This window comes from Amblyomma maculatum, chromosome 7 (assembly GCF_055883805.1).
Source record: "Amblyomma maculatum isolate TAMU_Amacu chromosome 7, ASM5588380v1, whole genome shotgun sequence".
Classification (NCBI taxonomy): Eukaryota; Metazoa; Arthropoda; class Arachnida; order Ixodida; family Ixodidae; genus Amblyomma; species Amblyomma maculatum.
The window spans coordinates 106,403,767-106,425,807 of NC_139350.1; the positions used below are offsets into that span (position 1 = coordinate 106,403,767).

At 47.5% G+C, this 22,041-nt stretch overlaps 1 protein-coding gene and 1 long non-coding RNA gene across 4 annotated transcripts in view; one reads left to right on the forward strand and one right to left on the reverse strand.

Moving 5' to 3' along the window:
* Positions 1-1,902: 1,902 nt before the first annotated feature.
* LOC146184270 (uncharacterized) lies at positions 1,903-20,953 on the forward strand. 2 transcript variants are annotated; one of them, XR_014708850.1, is made up of 3 exons: positions 1,903-2,505; positions 14,612-14,777; positions 20,815-20,953. It is a non-coding gene; the product is annotated as an uncharacterized LOC146184270 (long non-coding RNA). The 2 variants fall into 2 exon arrangements; XR_014708849.1 differs by lacking the exon at positions 1,903-2,505 and adding an exon at positions 2,687-3,583.
* LOC146184271 (golgin subfamily A member 1-like) overlaps positions 12,494-22,041 on the reverse strand; it is a 104,414-nt gene continuing 94,866 nt past the window's right edge. For both annotated transcript variants that reach the window (XM_084609317.1, XM_084609318.1), the window contains 2 exons: positions 20,743-21,057; positions 12,494-17,115 (listed from right to left, as the gene is read on the reverse strand). In XM_084609317.1, coding sequence (XP_084465443.1) covers positions 16,906-17,115; positions 20,743-21,057 — 525 coding nt within the window. In that variant the 3' untranslated portion in view covers positions 12,494-16,905. The remainder of the gene's footprint in view (positions 17,116-20,742; positions 21,058-22,041) is intronic.

The following is a 22,041-nucleotide window of genomic DNA, read 5'->3' on the forward strand; positions in this document are numbered from 1 at the left end:
GGATAGGTTACGTCGACGTTTCTGCAATTCAGTCATGCTTATGGTGATATATATCAGGTTAGTGACGTTTTATAGCGTCACATTTATGCTACAGAAAAGAAGGGCGATCTTGCTTTTTCGTAACATATATTGCACGGGCGCATGATTTCAAAGATCGCATATGCGACAATAAACACAAGCAGACGTCTGAATCTGACTTCTGTTTTTGTTCTTACTCTTTATTCATTTGTTTTATTAGGAAGTCACTTAATTGTTGCTTCATACATAAATGATTATTATGCGGTGTGCTTTCTTTTGTAACAGAAGGAAAGGCAAGAAACAAAAGTGGCGATTGTATCACTGATTCTTTTTTTTTTACAAAGTCTACAATATAGTAAAATTTGAGCAAAAAGGCGCAGCAACAAAAAACAAGTAAAAATATAGAAATGCACCGCTAAAGGTTTTGGAGAAAGCCGCACATATGACACCGCAATAATTTTAAAGTAGTCTGATACCAATATTTGGCGGTATTTTTTTTTTTTTTTTCACTTGCTAATGATGCGCTAGATATTCCTGTATAATTCTCCACGTGGTTTCTCGCTTACCACCGCTAAGTAATTTATAATTAATTTTACTTTCTTCACCAGTTTCGGCTTCGCGGTTTCAGCAGCCGAGCGGTTGTTGTACGGTCACAATTGTATAGGTCACGCGCGGGAATTAAAAAAAAAAAAAAATAAATAAAAAAGCTTCAACCGCAGACTCACTTATTAGCTCCTCATTTTGCGCTTTCAATTAATAGAGCCACTTGTTCTGCGCTCCATGCCAGTTTTCTCTTAGCTCTTCTCAGAGCGCGAGAAATGTTGCAGCATTTATTTGGCTAGTTCCATGCTTTTTCCTTCTTTCTGCGCATCTTGTGTAAGCCTCCGCTGGTATTTGCATTAAGCGCAGCTAACCCCTTCAGAGTTGACGGTCAAGCGACACTTTTTCTGCAAAATATATTCCCATGAATGATATGTGCTTCCTGAATCAGCTGGTTGCAGGCCACATTCGGAACAAAGACGTACCCTCCAGTGCACTCGAGCTCTATCTTCAGCTTTAGATATTGTTGTATTGTACGCGCTTGTTTTTTCTTTTCCGAGAATATACACTATTGTGTCCAGAGAACTGCGTTCAGGCTTCCAAAAGTTATCACTTTTTTTATGTACAAAGTGACAAAGTTCTTTTTCTTTTTTTTTTTTCTTTTTTTTTTAGGCTCGATAACGCGCGTAGGCTACAGATCCAGCAGGTGCTTCGGTTAATTTGGTCCAAGTTGCAGGTATGTAAATTGAGTCAAACGGATCCCGAGGCTCAAAGCTGCACGTCTGCTGCTGCGGGCATGAGTTCTCGCTCGGCTCTTCTGCTGCCAGCTCCTTGGAAGCATTGTCAAACATCCTTGACGGTGCGTGCATGGCTGTCGTCAGCACCACTGGCATTACGGCACTGCGTTTTTGTCGTTTAGCGGCCGGTTGGTCACAGAGGTTCCTCAACTTTCCTTTCGATGTCTTCTTAGGCAGCAGATGGTTCGGATAATGGTCGAATAGCGTTGGCACGGTTTCGGGCTTAATCTGTGGTCTATCTCTAGCGAGCTCGTTGACGATGCCGTTTACTGTCACTTTGAACGTTCTCTCGATGTAGCTCTCCTCAAAATATTTTTCGCAGACAACACACGTCGAAGTCAACTTGCGGTCCTGTCTTTTAATCAGCCGCTTCCACTACGCAAGCTGCGCAGGGTCCGATGGCACACCGAACATAGAAACCTAGTCCTGAGCGGTAGCCACTCCGACAGAGCGACACGAAACATGTCTTTTCCCTGCCCTGATGCTTTATTTTTAGCATCATTAGTCGTTGCAAATTTAATTATTTCATATGAATGCAAGAAACAGAACGACTAAAACAAAAGAACAGCGTAGACGCGTCCAAAGCGCTCGAACCCACTGATGGCTCGGCCAGCGCAGCTGCGGCAAATCAAGGGCGCGCCGGCGGCCGACGGCGTCGACGGCACCTTTACGATGAGCAGCGCCCCTGGCGGCCAAAGTTGGAAGGCATCGCCGGCGCGGACACCTCCTCCCATTGAGAGAGCCCTCCGCACGGCACACTAGCCAGTATATTCTAGGCACTATAGTTTCGGCCAGACGGGGCGAAGTGTAGTGGAGACCACTAAACCACTAAACGACGCCTGGAATACTGGTGGCGGAATGGGGCGGTGCAACAGAAGAGCATTCCGGCTGTGAACGTGCCAGAGTGAACTAAGTGGTCACGTGGAACAGATATTATGTGTGTGTGTGTTTTGCATTGTTATTATTTTTTTTTTGGCTCCGCCACGCCGACAGGCGGAGGCGACCCGTTAAAAAGGGGACAGCCATCATCACCATCACCATCAAGAGTCTCCACTTCACGCTCCGATGCTTGCAGTCTGGCAGCAAGTGCCTCGACTATGCCGCACTTGTTTCCAGCTGCTTCAGCGCTTGCAAAACCCGTCTCATCCAGGTAAGCCCACCTCCGACAGCTGTCACACACTGCACCATAGGCTCGTCCTCGCGCTCCGTTTTCTTCGACGGCCTCGCCATTGGATGGATGGAGACCTTCTTTATTGGAATGCTCCGTCGCTTCTGCGCATGCGCCAGCTGAAAGAAGTGAGGAGGATAAACTTCCCGGATGTGACTTTGTAAAATGTCTGCCGCATCTCGTCGCTGTTTCTAGCAGGCCGATAGATAGCTGGTCGCCAGTGTCGCCGGCTCCGTGATCGCTCGCGAGCCGGGTTTCCTCGCATCGTAGTTTGAATATCGTAGCCGAGTGGCCGTGTTCCTTTCCACTTGTTATAATACTCCTTGAGCTTCGGCCTAGCGTACTGCTGTTCGTCACGCGGCATGCTGTGATAGCACAGATAGCACCGTCTCCGACCTGTGGACTCTGCGACGCTAGTTCTGCAATGCGTGTCAGCCCGCCCTTGTCGATGGAACATGCCTGCAGTATGTTGCAAGTAACTGGTGTGGTCAGTATTCCATGTACTTACTTGCATTTCCCGAAATTTATACGAGTCACTGCCTTTGGATCATCCGGAAGTACGTATACAATTCGGACTGAGGTGTACTACATACAGCGCAAGCAGCGCAACACATGGGATGCGAAAAACTCGTCTCCGATCGAGTACTTAAATGGAATCTCGCTGTCATTTTTATCGTTGTCCTCGACTTCGACACATCTGTTTAACAGCAGTGGTAAACTTTAATCACCTCTAAATACCAGTATGAAAAGGCCGGTTGGAGCCTGTAATTTGTACGAAATTGCCTCGACTCTATCCTGGATTTCAAGAGGTCAGTTAGTGTATCCGCAGAGCAGTTGTTTTGCCATTTTCGTTGCCTTTATCGGATGTACAAACAGGAATTCGGTGTCCAATTGATGCAGGCAGCTGGGCACAGCTAATCTATTATGAAGCTCCGGTGCGATAGCCAGCCCGGGACTAACCGGGAAATAGAACCTCAACCGGGAAGGCCAGCTATTCATCACAGCTCTCAAGCGACTCACTGCCCGCCTACTGGGCTAGTCATGCAACCGTGGAACCCAGGTATATTTTCATGTAAACTTCTGTACTTAGGAGTGCCGGGAGGTAGACCGCCCGCGCAAAGAAAAAATGCTCTCCACATCTCCCGACGCAGTCCTGCCTCTAGTTTTGCTCCTAAAGTTGAAGGCTCGAAGCGCAAGCTGTGAAAGTCCTGGTATTTTTGCACAGTATTTATCTGCCAGCTGCTCTAGCTCTAGACAGTTCTTGTATCGAATTCCTGTATTTTTTTATTTTTTTTTTGTCTCAGAAAACATCCCACGACGTCCTATTCGATCGATGTTATTTCTACCTGCCCTGTTGTGCTTATCATTGTAGACAAGCATGTAGACTAGTGTCAAAACAATAAATAAACAGTGCTGCGTTCGTGATTCCATGGTGGTAATAACTTTATTAAAACAGAGGAGTTTGGGGCATGCATGCCCCTGGGCCCCCGCACGGCCCCACTACACTCAAACGTTCATGTTTCTATGGTTCATGACGTCGGCAGCCCAGTCTGTGGCGATCTTCTGCCGAACCGGGTCCTCGGAGTGCAGCAGGGTCTCCCAGTCCTCCCAGGTGGTAAGGTGCTCTAGACCCCGCGGGGGAGGATCCGCCGGGCATTGGAACAGGATGTGGGCGAGGGTGGCGTTGGGGTTATTACAAAGGGTACAGGAGGGATTGGTGAGGGTGTGGTGGTGGCGAGACGCACTATAAGGAGACGGGAGGGTGCGCGTTTGTAGTCGTCGCCAGAGCGTCTGGTGGTAGTTGTCTAAAGATGGGTGAGGTGGGGGATAGAGTAGTCGCTCGGCCCGATAGGCCTGCGTTAGCTCACTGAAGGAGTGCATGCGATCACGCGTGAATCCCGGATCGGAGGCCGCCGGCGCCCGGTTTAAATAACCTCGGGATAACGCATTGGCGGCCTCGTTACCGGGATTCCCGGAGTGCGCAGGCACCCATATCAGCTCCACATAGCGGGGTGGGTTAGTGGCGGGCGAGTTCAGTATGCTGAATGCAGAAATGTGAACTCTACCACGCGCAAAATTTAGTAGAGCAGTTTTCGAGTCGGAAATTATGTAGCGTGCTTCCGTGTGTGCAAGCGCGTAGGCGATGGCTGCTTCCTCGGCTGCCTCCGAGGAGGTGACCGAGGGGAGGGGGACAGTAGCAACAGGCTGCAGGAAGGAATTTGTGACGGCCAATACCGCTCCCTCATTCGTGCATGCGGCGTCCACCCATACGGCGTCCGTTTCGGAGCCGTAGTATTTGTGGAGCGCCGCTGCTCGGGCTCGGCGGCGTTGCTCGTTATACTGGGGGTGCATGTTGCGAGGGAGAGGCTTGATGAGAAGGTCTTGGTGGAGGGGGCGAGGTATGGGAAGGAGGGTAGGGTCATTCGCTGGGACACGAATGTCTAAAGTCTCCAGGATATGGCGACCGGTGGAGGTCTTGGTGAGACGCAAGTATTGGGCTTGGCGATGGGCCTCCACAAGCTCCCCAACTGTGTTGTGGAGGCCAAGCTGTAGAAGGCGTTCTGTGGAAGTATTAATTGGGAGATGTAGGGCCGTCTTGAACGCCGTGCGCAACATGACGTCCAAGGCGTCCGTTTCCTGCCTGTTGAGTCGGAGATAGGGGACTGTGTATAAAAAACGGCTGAGGACGAAGGCGTGAATTAGACGACATAGGTCGTTCTCCTTCATGCCTCTGTGATGGCCCGAAACTCGTCGGATGAGGTGCGATATCGCGCCTGTCACCCGCTTTAGTTTCTTGAGAGTTAATGTGTTTTTGCCGTTGTTCTGGATGTGAAGTCCCAGAACCCGGAGCGTATTCACCTCTGGGACGGGACGGCCATCGACTTCGATAACAATCGGTGTGGTGGGGCATCCGCGAGTCGTGGGTCGAAGTATAAGTAGCTCAGACTTCTCTGGGGAGCATGAGAGTCCGATGCTCTGGGCGTGTTCTTGTGTGAGGGATGCGGCGCTTTGCAAGGTACCCTCTATGTCGCCATCACTACCGTGTGTGGTCCACAGTGTGATGTCGTCCGCATAAAGGGTATGTCTAAGATGAGGTATCGTGGACAGTTTCCGGGCGAGTGGAATGAGCGTGGCGTTGAATAGGAAAGGAGAGAGGACGGATCCCTGTGGAGTACCGACGCTCCTGAGGGTGTAGGGTTGGGAGGTAAGGGGGCCGAAATGAACCTCAGCCATGCGGTCCGTTAAAAAAGCCCGGACATAAGTGTACATCCGTACACCTATGTTCAGAGGAGAAAGTGCAGTCATGATCGCCTGATGTTCGACGCGATCAAAAGCTTTGGACAGATCCAAAGCCAGGACTGCCTTTGTGTGGCCCGGGACAGCCGGGTCGAAGATGTCGTGGGTGAGCTGCAGCATGGCGTCCTGAGCGGAGAGATGGGGGCGGAATCCCACCATGCTGTGTGGGTAAAGGTCGTTGTCCGCCATGTGAAGTGTCAATCTCGCAAGTGCCACGTGCTCGAAAAGTTTCCCGAGACACGAGGTGAGCGAGATTGGTCGCAGGTTTTCTAGTTTAAGAGGCTTGTTCGGTTTTGGTATAAATATTACCTTGGCGTGTCGCCAGGACTGGGGGAGGGTGCCCTCCGACCAGCATTTGTTGAAGTAATCTGTAATCTGTGTGATTGATTTGTCATCAAGATTGCGGAGTATAGAATTGGAGATTTTGTCCAGTCCCGATGCTGAATTTGTGCGGAGCGTCAGAAGGGCCGCTCTTACCTCCGTTTCCGAAATATCAGCGTCTAATTCCGGGTTAGGTTTTCCTGAGTAGGGGGGCATGGAGTCGGATGTGCCGGGTGAGGTGTATGTTCGCTGAAGTGTGTCAATGAGAGCGTCCGGGTCGCTACTGTGTGTGTGTAAGAGGCGTGTAACATGGTGTTGTGTAGCGGATTTGGACTGTGTTGGATCTATGAGATGTCTCAGAAGTTGCCAAGCTCGCTTGGTGGACAGTTTTCCGGCGAGTCCGTCGCAAACTTGCCTCCAATTACACCGGCAGACCTCCTCTGCGTGTTGTTGTATCTGCGTCTGCAGTCCGGCCAGTCGCTTTTTAAGCGTTCTATTTAACTTGTTGCGTTTCCAACGCTCGAGTAAGCTGTGGTACGCCTCCCAGAGGTGGGCGAGGCGGGAATCTAGAGTGGGGGTGTCTTGTGTGGTTGTAATTAGCCGGGTATTGTGTTGGACATCGGTCATAAGTGATTCTACCCACTCGTCGATGTCCGTGATAGTTGTGTTTGTGTCGTCCTTCCGCAATGCGCGGATGGCGTCCCAGTTCACCAGTTTGTGGGTGATATGTGTGTGGCGGGATTGTTTAAAGGGGAGCGAGATGTTAATGATGTAGTGATCGCTTCCCAGTGTGTGTTGTGTTCTTGCCCAGGTGACGCCACCGAGGAAGCGACTTAGCGTCAGGTCCGGACTGGTGTCCATGCTGACGCTGGTGCCGATCCGCGTGGGTGTGTGGAAATTGTTGTGTGTAGTTAGGCGCAGCTCCTGGACTAAGGACCAGAGACATCGACCACGGCCCGTAGTGTAACTGTACCCCCAGTCGGTGTGTTGGCAGTTGAAGTCCCCTCCGATGAGGAGAGGGTGCTTGCCAGCGAGTCGGTGGAGGTCCCGCAAGAGCGTCACCAGGGAAGACATTGGATGAGATGGGGGGTGGTATATATTGGCAATGAAGATGGAGGGCACTGTGTGTGGGTGATGCATTATTTCCGTGATAACGCAGGGTGTCTCTGACGTAATAGTGTGTGTTTGGTGGGTGATTGAACGGTGAATAAGAGTGGACACCCTGGGTTTGTCTGTGGTATCTGAGTGGTGGGGCATAAAACTAGACAGTGATGCTCTAGTGGCCGTATCCTGGAGAAGAATGATTTGGGGCGGCGGGGTGAGGATGGGAATGAGTAATTGGAAAGGCGCACGCTTGCCCCGGAAGCCGCGGCAATTCCACTGGAGAATGGGTAAATTAAGTTGCTGCCCCGCCATAGTGGAGAGATTGGGAGCCAAGTGTACTAGGCGTTGAAGAGGGTGGTGGTTGCGAGGGATGAAGAGGAGGTAGTTGGAGATTGATGTGCTTCAGGATAACGGTTTGTGTGTGCTCTAAGGTTTGAATTCGGGTGTCTATGCTGGTCATTCTCATGTCGAGTGTATGAACCAAGCGTGAGAACATCGAGTCAATTTTGTTCTCGAGTTGGGTGAAGAGGGAGTCGATTTTGGAATCTATCCGGGCTTCTAAAGCCTTTAGCTTTGATTCAAATTTTGCCTCAACTTGCTCAAGAGCATCATGTGTGACAGGTGGGGGTTCTGACGTACGTTTCTTTTTGGGCGGTGGTTGCGTGGCTGGGGATGTTGGAGAAAAGGCGGGAGGTACAGCTTGGGAAGGGAGGGTGGATGAGGAGGGTTGGTGTGGGGTCTGTATAAGGGAGGAAAGGCGGCTTACCTCTTCCCGCAGGGCCCTGAGCTCCTTGTCGCGTGATTCTTCCTGATGTGGCTGGGTTGGCGGGGTTTGTTTAGAGATGCCTTCAGCTGCTCGGTCGGCCCATGACATCTTTTGTGGGTCCTTTGCGCGTTCTCCTTTGCGAAGCGACGTGGATCGAGTGGCGTTGAGTGCTATCTTCCGAGTAGCGTCTCCGGGTGGCTTGTCCTTACGAGAGAGGTGTTGAGCTGCAGGGTTGGTTGCAGGTCTTCGCCCTTTAGCCTTGCATCTCCCCGTACCCGTCATGTGCGCTTCTCCGCATAAAATACATTCCGGAGTGCAGGAAGGGATAGTCTCCTTGGGATGTGGTTTCCCACACCTCGGGCAGTTATTCGTACGTGGCAGCGTGCACACATCTGTCCTGTGGCCTGGCTGTCTGCAGTTGATACAAGCGTCCATGTGGCCTCTGTAAGGGGTGCACCTGTGGAGTCCCCCGCCGTAAAGAACTGTGCGAGGAACCGGTCCTTCTCTAAAAGTAATTAATATTGATCGAGTGGCACCCATGCGTCGAGCGTCCACTATTGGGGCACGGGGATTGCTGTTCACAAGATCCTCCAGTAGCTCCCTGGGGGTTTCATTCCAGTAAGCGTTCAAGATTACTCCTCTCACCGCGCCGTCCGGGGGAGCGATGTAGGCTGCTACGGCGTAGTCGGTGTCTTGGTAATTAATTTTGGTGATTTGTACCAGCATAAGTGCGTCGTTCTGGTGTGGCGTGCTCATTGTACACGTGTTATTGGTGGGATGAACACGCAGCTGGGTGCGGGTGGGCTCCTCGAGTGAAGCGGTGGCGTTCAAGATTGAGACGCGCAGCTGTCGTGGCGGTACTGAGGTGAGGTGAAGCCCTCCACGGGATCGGAAAATCACCTTGTAATCTTCAATCGGTAGTGGCGGCTGCTGTCGTGACCTTTGTGCGGCAGCGCGGGCGGCGCGCAGCTGCTCGGATGCCTGGGCCTTGTTAGTATTTGGGGTGGAAGATGATGCCGCTCTAGCGTCTGTGGTAGGCTTGTCTGCCTGATCGGTCTGCATAGCGGAGATCTGGTGAATCTGCTGTTGCTCCTGGGTGCGGGCGGGAACGCTGAGGATGTGAGTCCAGTCCCGCGGATTGAAGTCCCGAGGGTCAATAGCTTCGCCTGGCACTTGCACCTTCATGATGGCTTTGTACTTGGAGGTCGCGTTCGGAGTAGGCCTAGCTCCCAGCGGAGCGAGGCCTAGCTCGGGCGACGCGGTGGCTCAAGGCGAAATGGGCCGTGGGGGCCCGAAAACTGGCCAGATCGGGCCGAAAATTGGTATGGGCGTGGCGCTCACCTTCACAGGGCTCTTGTTGGTGAAAAATAGGCCACTGGTTCGGGCTACTGGCGAATTTCGCCGTCTTCGCACGGAGCCGACGTGAAGCGCGTCCGCACTCCACGCAAGGCGGAACCGGAATCTCGTGATTCCATCTTTGTCCAGTCATTGCCCTTGCGACTAGTTGCAGCATGCACCAAAAACAAAGTTTGCTAAGTATTTATTTCCTCTGCCTTAGGAAAAAACAGGCCAGCTGTGAAAACTGCAAAGATATGGACTGATATCCCTTCATATTGTTTCACACAATCATGCTAATGATGTGTTGTATTTTCAAAGACCTACTTGCCAGCGCAAGACGGAACATTTATTGCGGACTGCATATTGGTTGTGTAGTGTCAAAATACACACATGCATCTCGATTTCAGGACATTCAATACCCTCGGGTGGTTGCAAAATACTCCAATTGTCACGATAGCCAACTGCAGCTATGGGATAAAAAAGGTATAGGGACATAAATCATTGCAAGAGTAACAAAACTGCGTAAATTTGCACTGTTAAAGATATTAAACACTACACAGTGAAAGTAGTTTTGCTAGAACCATTGCTGTGACTGACATGGCAAACAGTCTTGTTGCCTTTAGTGATGTGTTGAGCACAAGGCCTGCATGGAGATTTTAATCCTGTCAGTTAGGCGGAGTTATGTCCTGTTTTTGTTGTGTTATCATACATGCAGGCCAAGGTAATGCCATATGGTCCTTGGTTCCAACACTGCAATTCTGAAAAAGTGACTGCCAACACAGGTCCGATGTACACCGTCCCACTGCTGACCGTGTATATTCCTAAGTGATGTCCAAGTCTTGGGCAGACACTAATCGACGCAGCTCACAAAGCAACATTCCTGCCAAGGTGGTTGCCTACCATAAAACCCACATGCCATAGCTGCCATTCCCAGAAGTAATGAAGTGCTGACGAAACACATTTGAGATGTTTTGTGAGTTTGCACAAGAGGGAGTTGTTAATATGGTTAATTAGTCATCCCCATCCATCCAAAGCCGAACCGTTCTTTGTGTTCGTTGCAATCTTGCGCTCAACGCGTGGTGTTCTTGTGGCGTCTTTCGCGGTGTTGATTCAGTGCACACGATGGCAACGCGTCGTGCTCAGTATGACGTTCGTTTTAAGAGAAACGCGATCTTGTTAGCTGAAGAGCTTGGGAATTCTGCTGCAGCTCGAAGACTTGATCTCAACGAGTCAACCATCCGCGGGTGGCGGCTGCAACGGGAGGGGCTTTTTAAATGTGAGCCCGACCGCAAAGGATTTCGTGGGCCTCGCCTCGGCCATCACGTCGAGCTGGAAAAAAAAGTGGCGGACTTTGTTATTGAGCAGCGCAACCGTCTCATGGGAGTCAGTGTCGAGCTGATCCGTTGGAAGGCTAGAGACGTTGCTCGGGAGATGGGTATACCCTCGGAGATGTTCAGGGCATCTCGTGGGTGGGCCCAACGGTTCATGAGAAGGAATGGATTTTCTCTGCGGCGAGCAACATCGATACGGCAGAAGTTACCGGGAGACTTTGAAGAAAAGCTGCAGGAATTTCAGCGCTATGTGATCAACTTGCGCCGTTCGTCGAATATGCCATTGGGGCATATTGGTAACGCCGACCAGACTGCGGTGTATCTGGACATGCCGATGGCCACAACTGTTCACAGTGTAGGTGCCCCAGAAGTCCGTATTAGGACCACTGGGAACGAAAAAACGAGGTTGACGGTGATGCTGGCGTGCCTAGCAGATGGCCACAAGCTGCCGCCATACATAATTTTTCAGCGCAAGACTATGCCAAAGGAGGTGTTCCCGAGGAATGTTATCGTCCGCTGCCAGGAGAAGGGGTGGATGGAGGCATCGCTGGTGCTCGACTGGATTAAAACCGTGTGGTGCCGTCGACCAGGCGCGCTTCTTCACCCAGCATCAATCCTGGTGTTGGATTCATTTCGCAGACACCTGACTCCTGATGTGAACAAGAGGCTGGAGAATACAAAAACTCACCTTGTAGTTATTCCCGGAGGCATGACCTCTGTGCTGCAGCCACTGGACGTCTGTCTGAATAAACCGTTCAAGGACAGGGTACGGAAACTGTACAACGACTGGATCCGGGAAGATCAGGCTCTGGCGCCCTCCGGCAGAATCAAGCGACCGTGCGCTTCTCAGATAGCTGAGTGTGTCTGCCACGTGGTACAGCCTGCCTCACGACATGGTCGTTCGTTCGTTTAAGAAGTGCTGCATATCCAATGACCTCGATGGCACAGAGGATTACATCGTCTGGGAGGTCGACAGTGAAAAGGAGGACTCTGTTTCCGAGAACTCTGAGTCCGAAAGCGAGGAAGGTGAATAAACATGTTGGCCACGATGTTCATTAAAGGTACTTTGTTTTGCGTCTGTAAGCCTCGCGTTATATTCGTGGTTTTATTTTTTTCCCACTGGGCAGCATGTAAGGTCACCCCTCGCGTTACATTCGTGGTCGCGTTACATTTGAGTAAATACGGTACTTTTCCAGAAGTTTCTTGTTGCATTTGTTCCACCTTACCGAATACTGAAAAAGGACTTCTCAGCCCACTTGATGGCACATGTGCATCAGGCATTAAAAGCACACAGCTTTCCAACATTTTTTTTTCAAACTATGCACGAAGAACCACTAATCGGTTTCATGTTTGTGTGCACTACTAATTCGCTGTGCGACTTGTTCAGTAAATACTGTAAGCTTTCTATATAAACGAAAATTTTTAAATATAGTACTAAAACACTTGTTACAGCCTAGTGTACCAAAGAAAGTTTTTATCTGTTTAACTTCCTGGTCCCTATGCATGCGAACTGAGAAGGTTCGAAACTAAACTCTGAATTGGTGGTCGCCATTACTTGCATATCAGTAATGAAGTAACAGAGGACAAGAAAGACAGAGAAGGCTGAAGTGTGCCACTACATTTCAGTGCTGCCCTGAGTCATTGCCGTCATTCTTTTCTTGCTGCTTTGCACTGTTTCACAAGTAATGCTACCCAGCTATCTCAGTAGTTGGTTGAGCATTATTTGCTTTGAAATTTTGAAATCGCAGGTTGTACTCATGAAATGCATGCAAGTCTAATGCCTGCCAAAGAATAAAATTAGACAGTCACCACATTGCAACATTTTCATGGAGAAATTTATTAAAAATAACATCGATAAACTTCAACAAGCAAAGCAGCACGGCCTTTGTCTACACCTCCACCAAAACACACTCAGTGATCCTTTTTTTCTTTTTTTTTCTTTTTTTGAAGAGGGCATGAATAGCAGTGTGGAATGTAGAGAAAAGTGTCACTTTACAAAGTTGCCTGGAAGAACATCATTCTCAACTCTCAAAAGAGGCCACCGGTCTGCAGAAAGAAACCTGCAGTGCACTGAAATGCGTAAAATGGTGCATTTTCCCACAACCCATTGCAACCAATATGTAATGCAATGTGGGCTTTGCTTCTGGGTAAAAAAAAACACTCGCGGTAACTCGCTGGGCAAGGCAAGTATGGGAGCTAGTGTCGTAAGGACACAGTACGTGGTGCTGTAGTGGATGAATGCCAAATAAAGATGGTGGTGCAGACATATGGTCAACGAGAAAAAAATAGAGGAAAATTCAAATCAAAGTTTTGGATTGACAGAGATTACCCAATGTCATTGACAGCTTTCATTCACAGGAAATGATTCAAAGTTTCAAACAAAAAGCTGAAAACTAACTGCGCCACTACTGAACCCAACTGCCATCATTTGCAACATGCACGTTACACTCTCATTTGCAGTGCTCTATACTCACTTCATCTGATAGTACATGATGAAGGCAAAGGATACATCGCATGCATAGAGCAAGTTTGGTTCCTTCTGTGTTTCACTAGCACTGTATCAATCTCGGGCTTAATCCACTCGACACTGTGAAAAGATCAGCATGAACTTTTTGTTCCTACAATTATTTACCACTGAGCAATTTTTTCCAAGGGTGCTACTTCAAGCGCTGCCTGATGCTAACCATGCATTATGGAGTGCAACTGTGCCCAGTTCCACAGCACGTAGTGCATCAGTTTTCACATCACTGATAGTTGCTCTGGAAAGCTTGCACTCAGCCGTTCCCTTTGGTGTATCCACATCATTAATCTTTCACACAGCTGTATCACCATGCTGCTATTATCATTGGAGACTAGAAAGGTGAGGGTGCAGTCATCCTGTCTTTTTGCATTAAACACTCCCCCCCCCCCCCCCCCCTTCTTTTTCCTTTGGCAAGCCATAGTGAGTGCTAAACCCAGCCACGCAAGTCTAATACGTAAAATGTCTCGGTAAAAAGATAAAGCAACTAAGACTATCATTAATAATCAAAGGGCACCCAATGTTAGTACTAGGAATGCCACGTTTTAATGGCTTGTTTACGCTTCTTGTGCAAGTTTGAAATCGGTCATAAATGAATCAAGCTGCTCCCTAAAAAACTAGGAAATATGACACCAATTTCCGCTTACTCTGGTGGCTCTAGAGTGAGTATCAAAAATATTGATTGCAACACACTTTAGTACAGCTTTATGGAGTGGCTCATCGCAGCACCACAGTGAATTGGCCAACTCATTCAGTCGGCGCCAAATGAGACAGTTACACATCCACTGACATTTCCATGAAAAGCAAGCCACTCTACAAGCTCTCCTTCTCTGCTCACTAAAGCAGCACACTGCCTACGGCTAGCTGCGAAAGCTTCATGTTGCACGTGCAACACCCGCTCGAGATAAACTTCCCCAAGCGGACAACGAAAAAAGCCACTGTTACCAGCTGCAAATGGTTTTTCTTAAAATGTACTGTTCACCATCTATAATGGCCAGAAAGCTAAAATGCTTTGGAACGTGTCGAGAGTTTCTCAACATCTCTAGTAGCAAGAAGGCGGCAATGTGAACTTCAAAATCTATGCACTAAGGTGCACCTTTGGCATGGTGGGCACTGCACTCACAGTTGCAAAAGTGCATCTCTAATAGCGTACCTTGCAAAGTGCGACAGAAAGCCCAATAGAATTCCTTTCCATCTAGCACTTGGTCGTTTTCTAAACTCACAAGACCCTTGCAGATTTTGCCGAAGCCTACAGCACTTATTTCACAAATGCAGCTCTCAATACATGATTATATTCTAAAGGCTGCCAATTCAGTGGTAGATAACTGCAATTAGCAAACATAATATTCAGTTGCAGCACAGGGTTTGCATTGCATGCCAGCAAAACAGTGTGTTCATTCGGCTCTTCTACAGGGAGGATGCTGGATGGCAGTTTGGTTTGGTTTGTACAGTTTAACGGCCCAAAGCGACTCAGGCTATGACAGACGCCGTAGTGGAGTTCTCCGGAAATTTCGCCCACCTGGGGCCCACATCGCACAGTGCATGGATGCCACTCCGTTTTGCCTCTGATGTTTTGGGTGTAAGTATAGTCCTTCCCATACTAAACTGCCAACCTCAGCAATGCATGCCTATTAACTTTGACCGCTAGGCCGGTTAACCTTCAAATGGTGGATTTATGGGTCACTGTTCAAGGTGCAGGGGAAGGGATGAGGGTGTGGCAGTATTATTTGAACCATCTAATTCTTGGTCTGTTTCAGGAAAAAATGGGGTTCAGCATAGTTAAAATTTCTCTCATTGGGAGCGGCGATCCACATCCCCCATACATACGCTCGACTCGCCTACAACTGTTCACAAGAGCACTTTAGGATTCTTAAAAACTTTTTTACATAAATTTACACAGTATTTTGGTATATTTTTTTACAACGTCACAATGCCAGTCTGGTGAGGTGCATAAAAAGCCACGAAGATGCAGCATCAGAAGTCTAAGGCATGACTTGTGAAAAAAAAAAATTTATATAGACTGCTGCATTCTGTCCATGCAAATATAAAATGAAAACACAGCTAAAAAGAGTAACAAAATTTGACACAACTTGGTGCTCGACCCACTTGCACCAGAATGCAGTAAAAAAGAGTAGGGCGAAGCTCACTAATGCCAACATATTTCAGCTTGTGTTTTGGAGAAGAAAAATAAAATGCGGAAAGGACACCACAAAATTTGCATTTGATTCGCATCTTAATTACCGCAGCTAACAATGCTGTCACTACAATTTCCTCCCTCAAATGGATATAAAATGCACATCAAAACATGAGGCTGCCAATACATCAGGGCACTGAAAATGCATAGCACCAAAATTGTTCGAGAGGAAAAAAAGAAAAACAAGACAACCATTCCCCAGAAGTGCTTTGATCAATTCTGCACTACCATTGCGCTCCAACAAGTGCAATTTTAGCAGCCACCAAGCATGTGCAATGGTGCCAAGTGCACAGGGTGCATCACAAGCAGTTGGAATGCAAGAACAGCAGCTTGGCAATTACATGGTGCTCTCTGCTCAGGCACCCTCGCCTGCTGCCCTTGAATAGTAAAATTTCCGCAATTCACCGATTTTGATGCCTCCTGCGAGCATCAACAGCCATCTCTGGTGAAACTTGTTTTAACAAAAGGCATCACCTGCTTTTTTCATTCAAAGAAAATGGAGGAAACATTCAATGTATAAAAGAAGCGTGGAATGATGAGTGCTCTTACTAAAGCAGCTGCCAAAAGTGGTGGCTGAGCATGCAATGATGTAACAAAGTAAAAGGAGCATGAGACATAGCCGAAATTGCCACCACCACTGCCGAGCCAGCCTTTTGAGCCAGTTTTGCCACCGCTCACACATTCCACTTGCTTCTGATAAGATTTGTGTAAAGCTTTTACCAGGCTGCTGTGCATGTGATTTAGGTAGTTTCACTTTGAAGTCACTGTCCACAACTTGGCTATCACAGCAGGAGTTCTGACTCAAAGTACCCTTGCCTGGAAGTCGTAGAAAAGCACTGTGCCCATGTGTCTAAATAATCTAATACAGCAGCGTATAAAAACCTTTACATGTTTTCATTTGATTAAAAAGAAAAAAAAAAGCGGCAACGTTCTGTCAGAAAGTGTTGCTTCTGGCCTAATTTAGTGTCTACATGAGCTGCAACTGGTCGAGGACAGAAGTCTGCTGGTGCATACAATTCTTGCTGTACAAAATCGGTTTGCCTTTCACACAAGCATCAAAAACAAAAACGTTCACAGAGCTGAGCACAGCACCACTGCACAACAAACTTCCACCAGTGACAAAAGATCCTCTAACTAGTGCTCTCTACCATGAGGTCCCAATTATACAGTGCCATACAAAGCCAAAAGCAAAATGCCACAAGAAAGCAAAGCTTGTTCCAGCCACTGTCCCTTTGCCATTGCACAGTGGTTTGCTCCTACACATTCTCAGTGTGGCTGGCAATTCAAAACAGGAACGTTTCCGTGATGCGGCACTTGTCCACTGCCATTGCAGCACAACACACTTGCACATTGAGGTGCCACAGCTGAGTCCACTGCGGCTAGAGTTCTTGTAGTCTGCACATCCACAACAAACAGGTGCCCCGATACGTCCACGGGGCACGCAACATGGGTCCATGCTCTCGACACGCATCACAGCTGTGGTGTCCAGCTTGGCACCCCTGCCTGAATCGTGCTAGGTGGTCTTTGTATTGCCCTTGGAGTGACTCGTAAGGGCAGAACGGTGGTGTGCTGTACTGTGCCCGTGGTGGGGCAATGAGTGATGATGCAGCTGTGGCCGTGTCCCAAACCACGAGCTCTTCCAGTCCAGGTGCTCGCGAATCAGCTTCTCCTCATCGGCCGTGAACCGAAGCAGCACAGAGACGGCACGGATCAGGTGCTGTGCCTGCAATAGGGGCAGCATTTCCACAATCTACAACCATGGCGACAAAAAGGAAGGATGAGTTGGTTTGTACTGTGGTATCTGTATCACCATTGTAGAGACAGCAGTCGCAACAGAAGATTGCGTCTGTAAACCACGGTGCAGGATGAGCACCATAGAAATATTTCTTGCACTTCTTGCCACACAGCAGCACGTGATTGAAACAGCCACATGCTCCAGCAGCACCCCCAACGCAAAGAGAAGCAAGGTTCACTTTCTACAACTTCTACAGCTTCAAAGAACTAGCAAGTGGCAACTACTGTATGGTCATGAGCAATTTACAAAGATAGTGTAAGCCACTGTACTGATCGCAATACATACTAATGGCAGAAATATAGCGCAGCTTGTATATACACAGAATGTGAGCCTGCAACATGCTGTTACGTGCTAGTGAATACGAGACTGAAAAGGAGGAACTATTCTTCCTACGTCTGCTTTAAAAAAAAAAAAAAAAAAAAAACATATCATTCTACTGCCAATGCAAGCAGCTTAGAAACAAGCCTTCAGAATTTGTAGCCATGGGCACAATGAGTATATTCCATGGCAGCTGAAAAAAAATGCACGCACCAGCATAAAGTGGTGCTCTCTCTCCACAACCACCAGCCATAACCAACCACCAGCAAGGGAACTAGCAATACACCTCTTCAAGAAAGCTGAATAGTTGCCTCCCTTGGGCCAGTCATTACATGATCTTGATGCTCTGATTCAAGAATGCAGTTATAACGATCTCCTGAAGCCTATCGTTGCAAGCAGTATCTACCATTTCAGCAGACTGGCAGGACTACCACTAAGGTAATAGAAGAAAGCTATGGACATCAGCAGAAAGGAAAGGGGCACGCATTCTCTGTACATTTTTTTTAATACTGAAAGTTAGTACCTTTAAGGCCTTGAAATTTCTGCAGTGGAATATACTGAATTGCATGAGTTTATCACAAACCAATCCGCAATATTCCTTTCTCAAGCAGTGGCTGCCGTTCGCTAGCCCAACCGCTTTGTCTTTTGTGCTGCAGAGTTCTGTGCCTATCTGCACCTCTTTTTCATTTCCCTATGCCTGACAATTCTTTCATTGCCTTCTCTTTATTTTACAACGACCCATGCTGTAGCAGATGTCATACTAAACCTGCTACAATGCAGTGCAAGATGGCACTGTGCCGACGTTCTATGAAATGTTTCCCACGTTTTTCAGAAGTTTCTGTTCTTGGACAAAGAAAAACGCATAAGGCACGTAAAATCTTTGAGGCCTTCCAGATAGAGAAACATGGCAATGCATGGCAGTTCTCTATCTCCAGCAATCGCATCTAAGAAATTAGATTTTTTTAATGATGTTGTCCAGTTATTGATCCTGGCTTGGCACACGCGTGGTGATTACTCAGTGGTCTGTTTTCGATAAAATTTTCAGTTGTTAGTCTAGCCCTTGTCCTGTGTTTTTCACTCTTGCGTACACATCTTTTCTGGCTTGCAAAAACTTTCACAAAGCATGTTAAGGCACCAGTAGAACTTCCTTCGTTCCCAGGGTCTACATTCGAAAAAAATTAAGATGACTGGTCAGATTCCCACCATTTTATCATTCCTGATTCCTGCTGATGAGAGGGTGCCACAAGATGTGGCATCCTCAGGGGAGTGCATTAAAATTTGCCTGCTACCCAGAAAATTGACCGAAAACAAATAAACTCCGTTCCACGAGGTGTAAGTTGGGCCTCCGAAATGGCAAGTGCGTGCTTGACAGCTGCCATCATCTGCCGCTAACACTGACTGTGCATGCAAAACAAAAGGGGGCGATTAGTTTTCACCCAGGGAAGCTGGAGAAGGAAAGGTGTAGATGCACAGAGCAGCCATGTGAAAAAGGCGGAGATCATAAAAAACAAAAGGGGGGGGCACGAATGTCATGTCATGGCCCAACTTCAGCTTGTGAAACATATTTTAGACCTTGAAGCCATAAACGCTAGAACCTCACTGCATTGCCATTTCTCATCACGTAATGCATGTGCAAAATTTTCAAAAGTTTCAAGAAAAGTGGCATATGATAGTATACCTGTAAGGCCAAGCCAGTACTGTCAGCAATGGTCACCAGTATACTACGCTTAGTAAAGATTTGAAATTACTAGTTACTGCAAAAGTATATAGTCACACAGTGGTGATAAAGCAATGGACAATGAAAAGAACAGACTGGCTTGAATGAGCCCTTTATTGGGCTGACTTGCACTGACAAAGAACTCAGTAAGCCATGGCCGGAATAGCAACAAGCATGCTTGGCAGTCGTCAAAGAACAAGATGGCTACTGCTCTCTGCTAAGCTCAGTTTAAGCTGACCAAGAACTTTTGTAATAAGGCGTGCTAATCGTCCACAACCACCTTAAACAATGCAGTACCAACTGCAGATGGTTACAAACATTCCAGATAGATCTAGTAGTGTTTCCCTTCAAAAGCGAAGTCTTAGAGCTGCGTGCTAGTGGCTCTAAACATGAACAAGTATTAAGCATGCTTTGTGGAAATATTTTACTTCTTCACTCATCATTTCATTACATTTGAATAACGGCCTTCAAACAGCTAGATATGCCTGATGGGCTTCACTGAGGAAATATAGGAGCAAGTTGTAAAACACACAAAAAAAGAGTACACTATTGTTAGATTTCCAACAATCTATACATGCCTTATCGATTTACTAGGCTTCGAGCAAATTAATAAGTGAAATAGAGAAATAGAATGTCACTTCGAGGGCACAAATGTGTTTCAACAGCTGCATCTAGGTGCAGCAAACATACACCATAAAATAAATCTGTGGGTATAACTTCTCAATTATTAGGTAGTTTTTCTTGAGGGGAACTCTGGGGTTCTTTTGAACACTTTTAGTTAAGACACATTTCATTCTTTAGAGTCTCCTCTCTCCAGTAAAAAAAAATACCTTTTTCAATATACCTGATTAAAGTATACTAAAAGCAAAAAATAAGAAACCAAAACCAAAAGTAGGCTTCAACCAACCTATGTCATCACGGATGTGAACACAAAACCTATGGCATACACGCTGATTGGCTGAACTGAGGATTGTAAGTGACAGTCGGTGATAGGGTATTTATTTTTCTCACATGACCAAAACGAAGCTGGAAATTTCATCCTGCAGCAAATGAAGAGCGAATAGAGAAATATAGAGGGCCGTGCATCCAGTGATGTCACAAACTCGATTGCCCATAGAAATCTCTTCAACTGAGAGCGAAAAATAAAATTTCAAAACTCATTGCACTGTAACAATTAAACTAATTGCGGCGAAATTTGGCACAAATGACCAGAAAACTAGAGAGAACATACTGCAGAAGTTTGAGTAAAATCTGAGAAGGCTGAAAAAAAAAAAAAAAAAAAAATACAGGAGTTGCGCCTTTCTGCACAAATAGTGTGCACGTTTAAAATTGGCTCATGAATGTTAGGAAATTTTGACAAGGTACAATTAATTAATTAAGCTGATGAAAAGTAAACAAAAAGGCTTCAGAAAATTTTCTTTTCTGGCTAACGAGGAAATAATCAATATCCATTAGAGCGCAGCTTCAGAGTAGTCCATCTCGCACTGCTAGCAAACTAATTGTATGCCTGGCCTCCCTACCTCGTACTCTTTGCTCGTCATGAACTTGAAAACAACGTGCTTGAGATACTTGAAGTTGATGTCATCTTCCAGCTTGCTGTCGAGACCCCCTGGCTGCGGCACTGTCGTGTCCTGCGCTGCGGCCTTTGACACGCTATTGCCCGCTGGACCCTGAGCACCGCCAAGGTCGACAGCCGGTGGCACCTCGTTGACTAGGCTGGCTATTTTCTCACTGTTAGGAGCAGCACCAGAGCTGGAAGCACCGGGGTGGTTTTTGAGCTCCTTCTGCAGTGTCTTCTTCATGTCACTAATCCTTTGCTGCTGCAACTTCAGCATCTGCAAATAGCAGGTTCCAAGCTGAAGCAGCCAGTGGAACAAAATGGCTGCCAGCCATCAATAAATTTTCTCCACCTCCCTCTGTAATACGTCCTCAGTTTGTTTCTAAAGCATCACTCCAAAAACAATCATCTAGAACTGGGAAGGGGGGGTCAACCTGTACACGCAGGCCATGCAGGAAGGAAAAGCTAGGACAAAAAGTGTGGCAGAAATCACGTTTTTGAAAGTACTACCGCAATTCTTTGTCTCACCACACAGTGGTGGCAGCACTCATCTCTTAGCTGCCACCAAGCCTGCGCAATGTGAGATATCTGCTCGCCTTGGGTCTTCTCGATGCAAGCGCACTGAGATGGCAAGCCAGTGGGTGAGGTGTGTTTCCAAAGAAGCACAAAAAAGGCATAGCATCTGCTATGTTCTTCTGCCTCCAATTTTCCTTCCCACTCAATAGTTCTGTAGAAGTCCCCGTACACATGGCATTGTTCATGCACTAAGCATTTTTACTATGGCATTGCTGACTACACCACTGTGTTGCACGGACACAATACCTTGTGCACTCTGTGCATGTGCACAATGGGAGTGCTGGTGGTGTAGGCTGACTGTTACAGGTATATGCTGGGGCCAGTTTCCGGTGTGTCTGAACAAGTTCAATGCATGAATCATTATTTATTAGCTTTTGCTGCAGCCCCAAGTGCTACAAAACCTGTACAACTGATTAGCTGAATGTATTTCCTTTGCAACATGCAAAGGCTGCCAACAGGCTTGAAAACAACCCATAAATGCCCCTACGTGTGCCGTGTGCCTCAACACGCCACATGGCATTCTCACAGTAAACCTCGCTCTGTTTTTTATTTTGTTTGCACTGCAGCTCACATTTCACGTTATGGGAACACGTCAGGAAGAGAGTAGAGCAACCTTGGAATTGGCCTTGTAACGACGCGGTACAAACAGCGATGTTGTGGCACAAATAAATTATAGTAAAAGCGA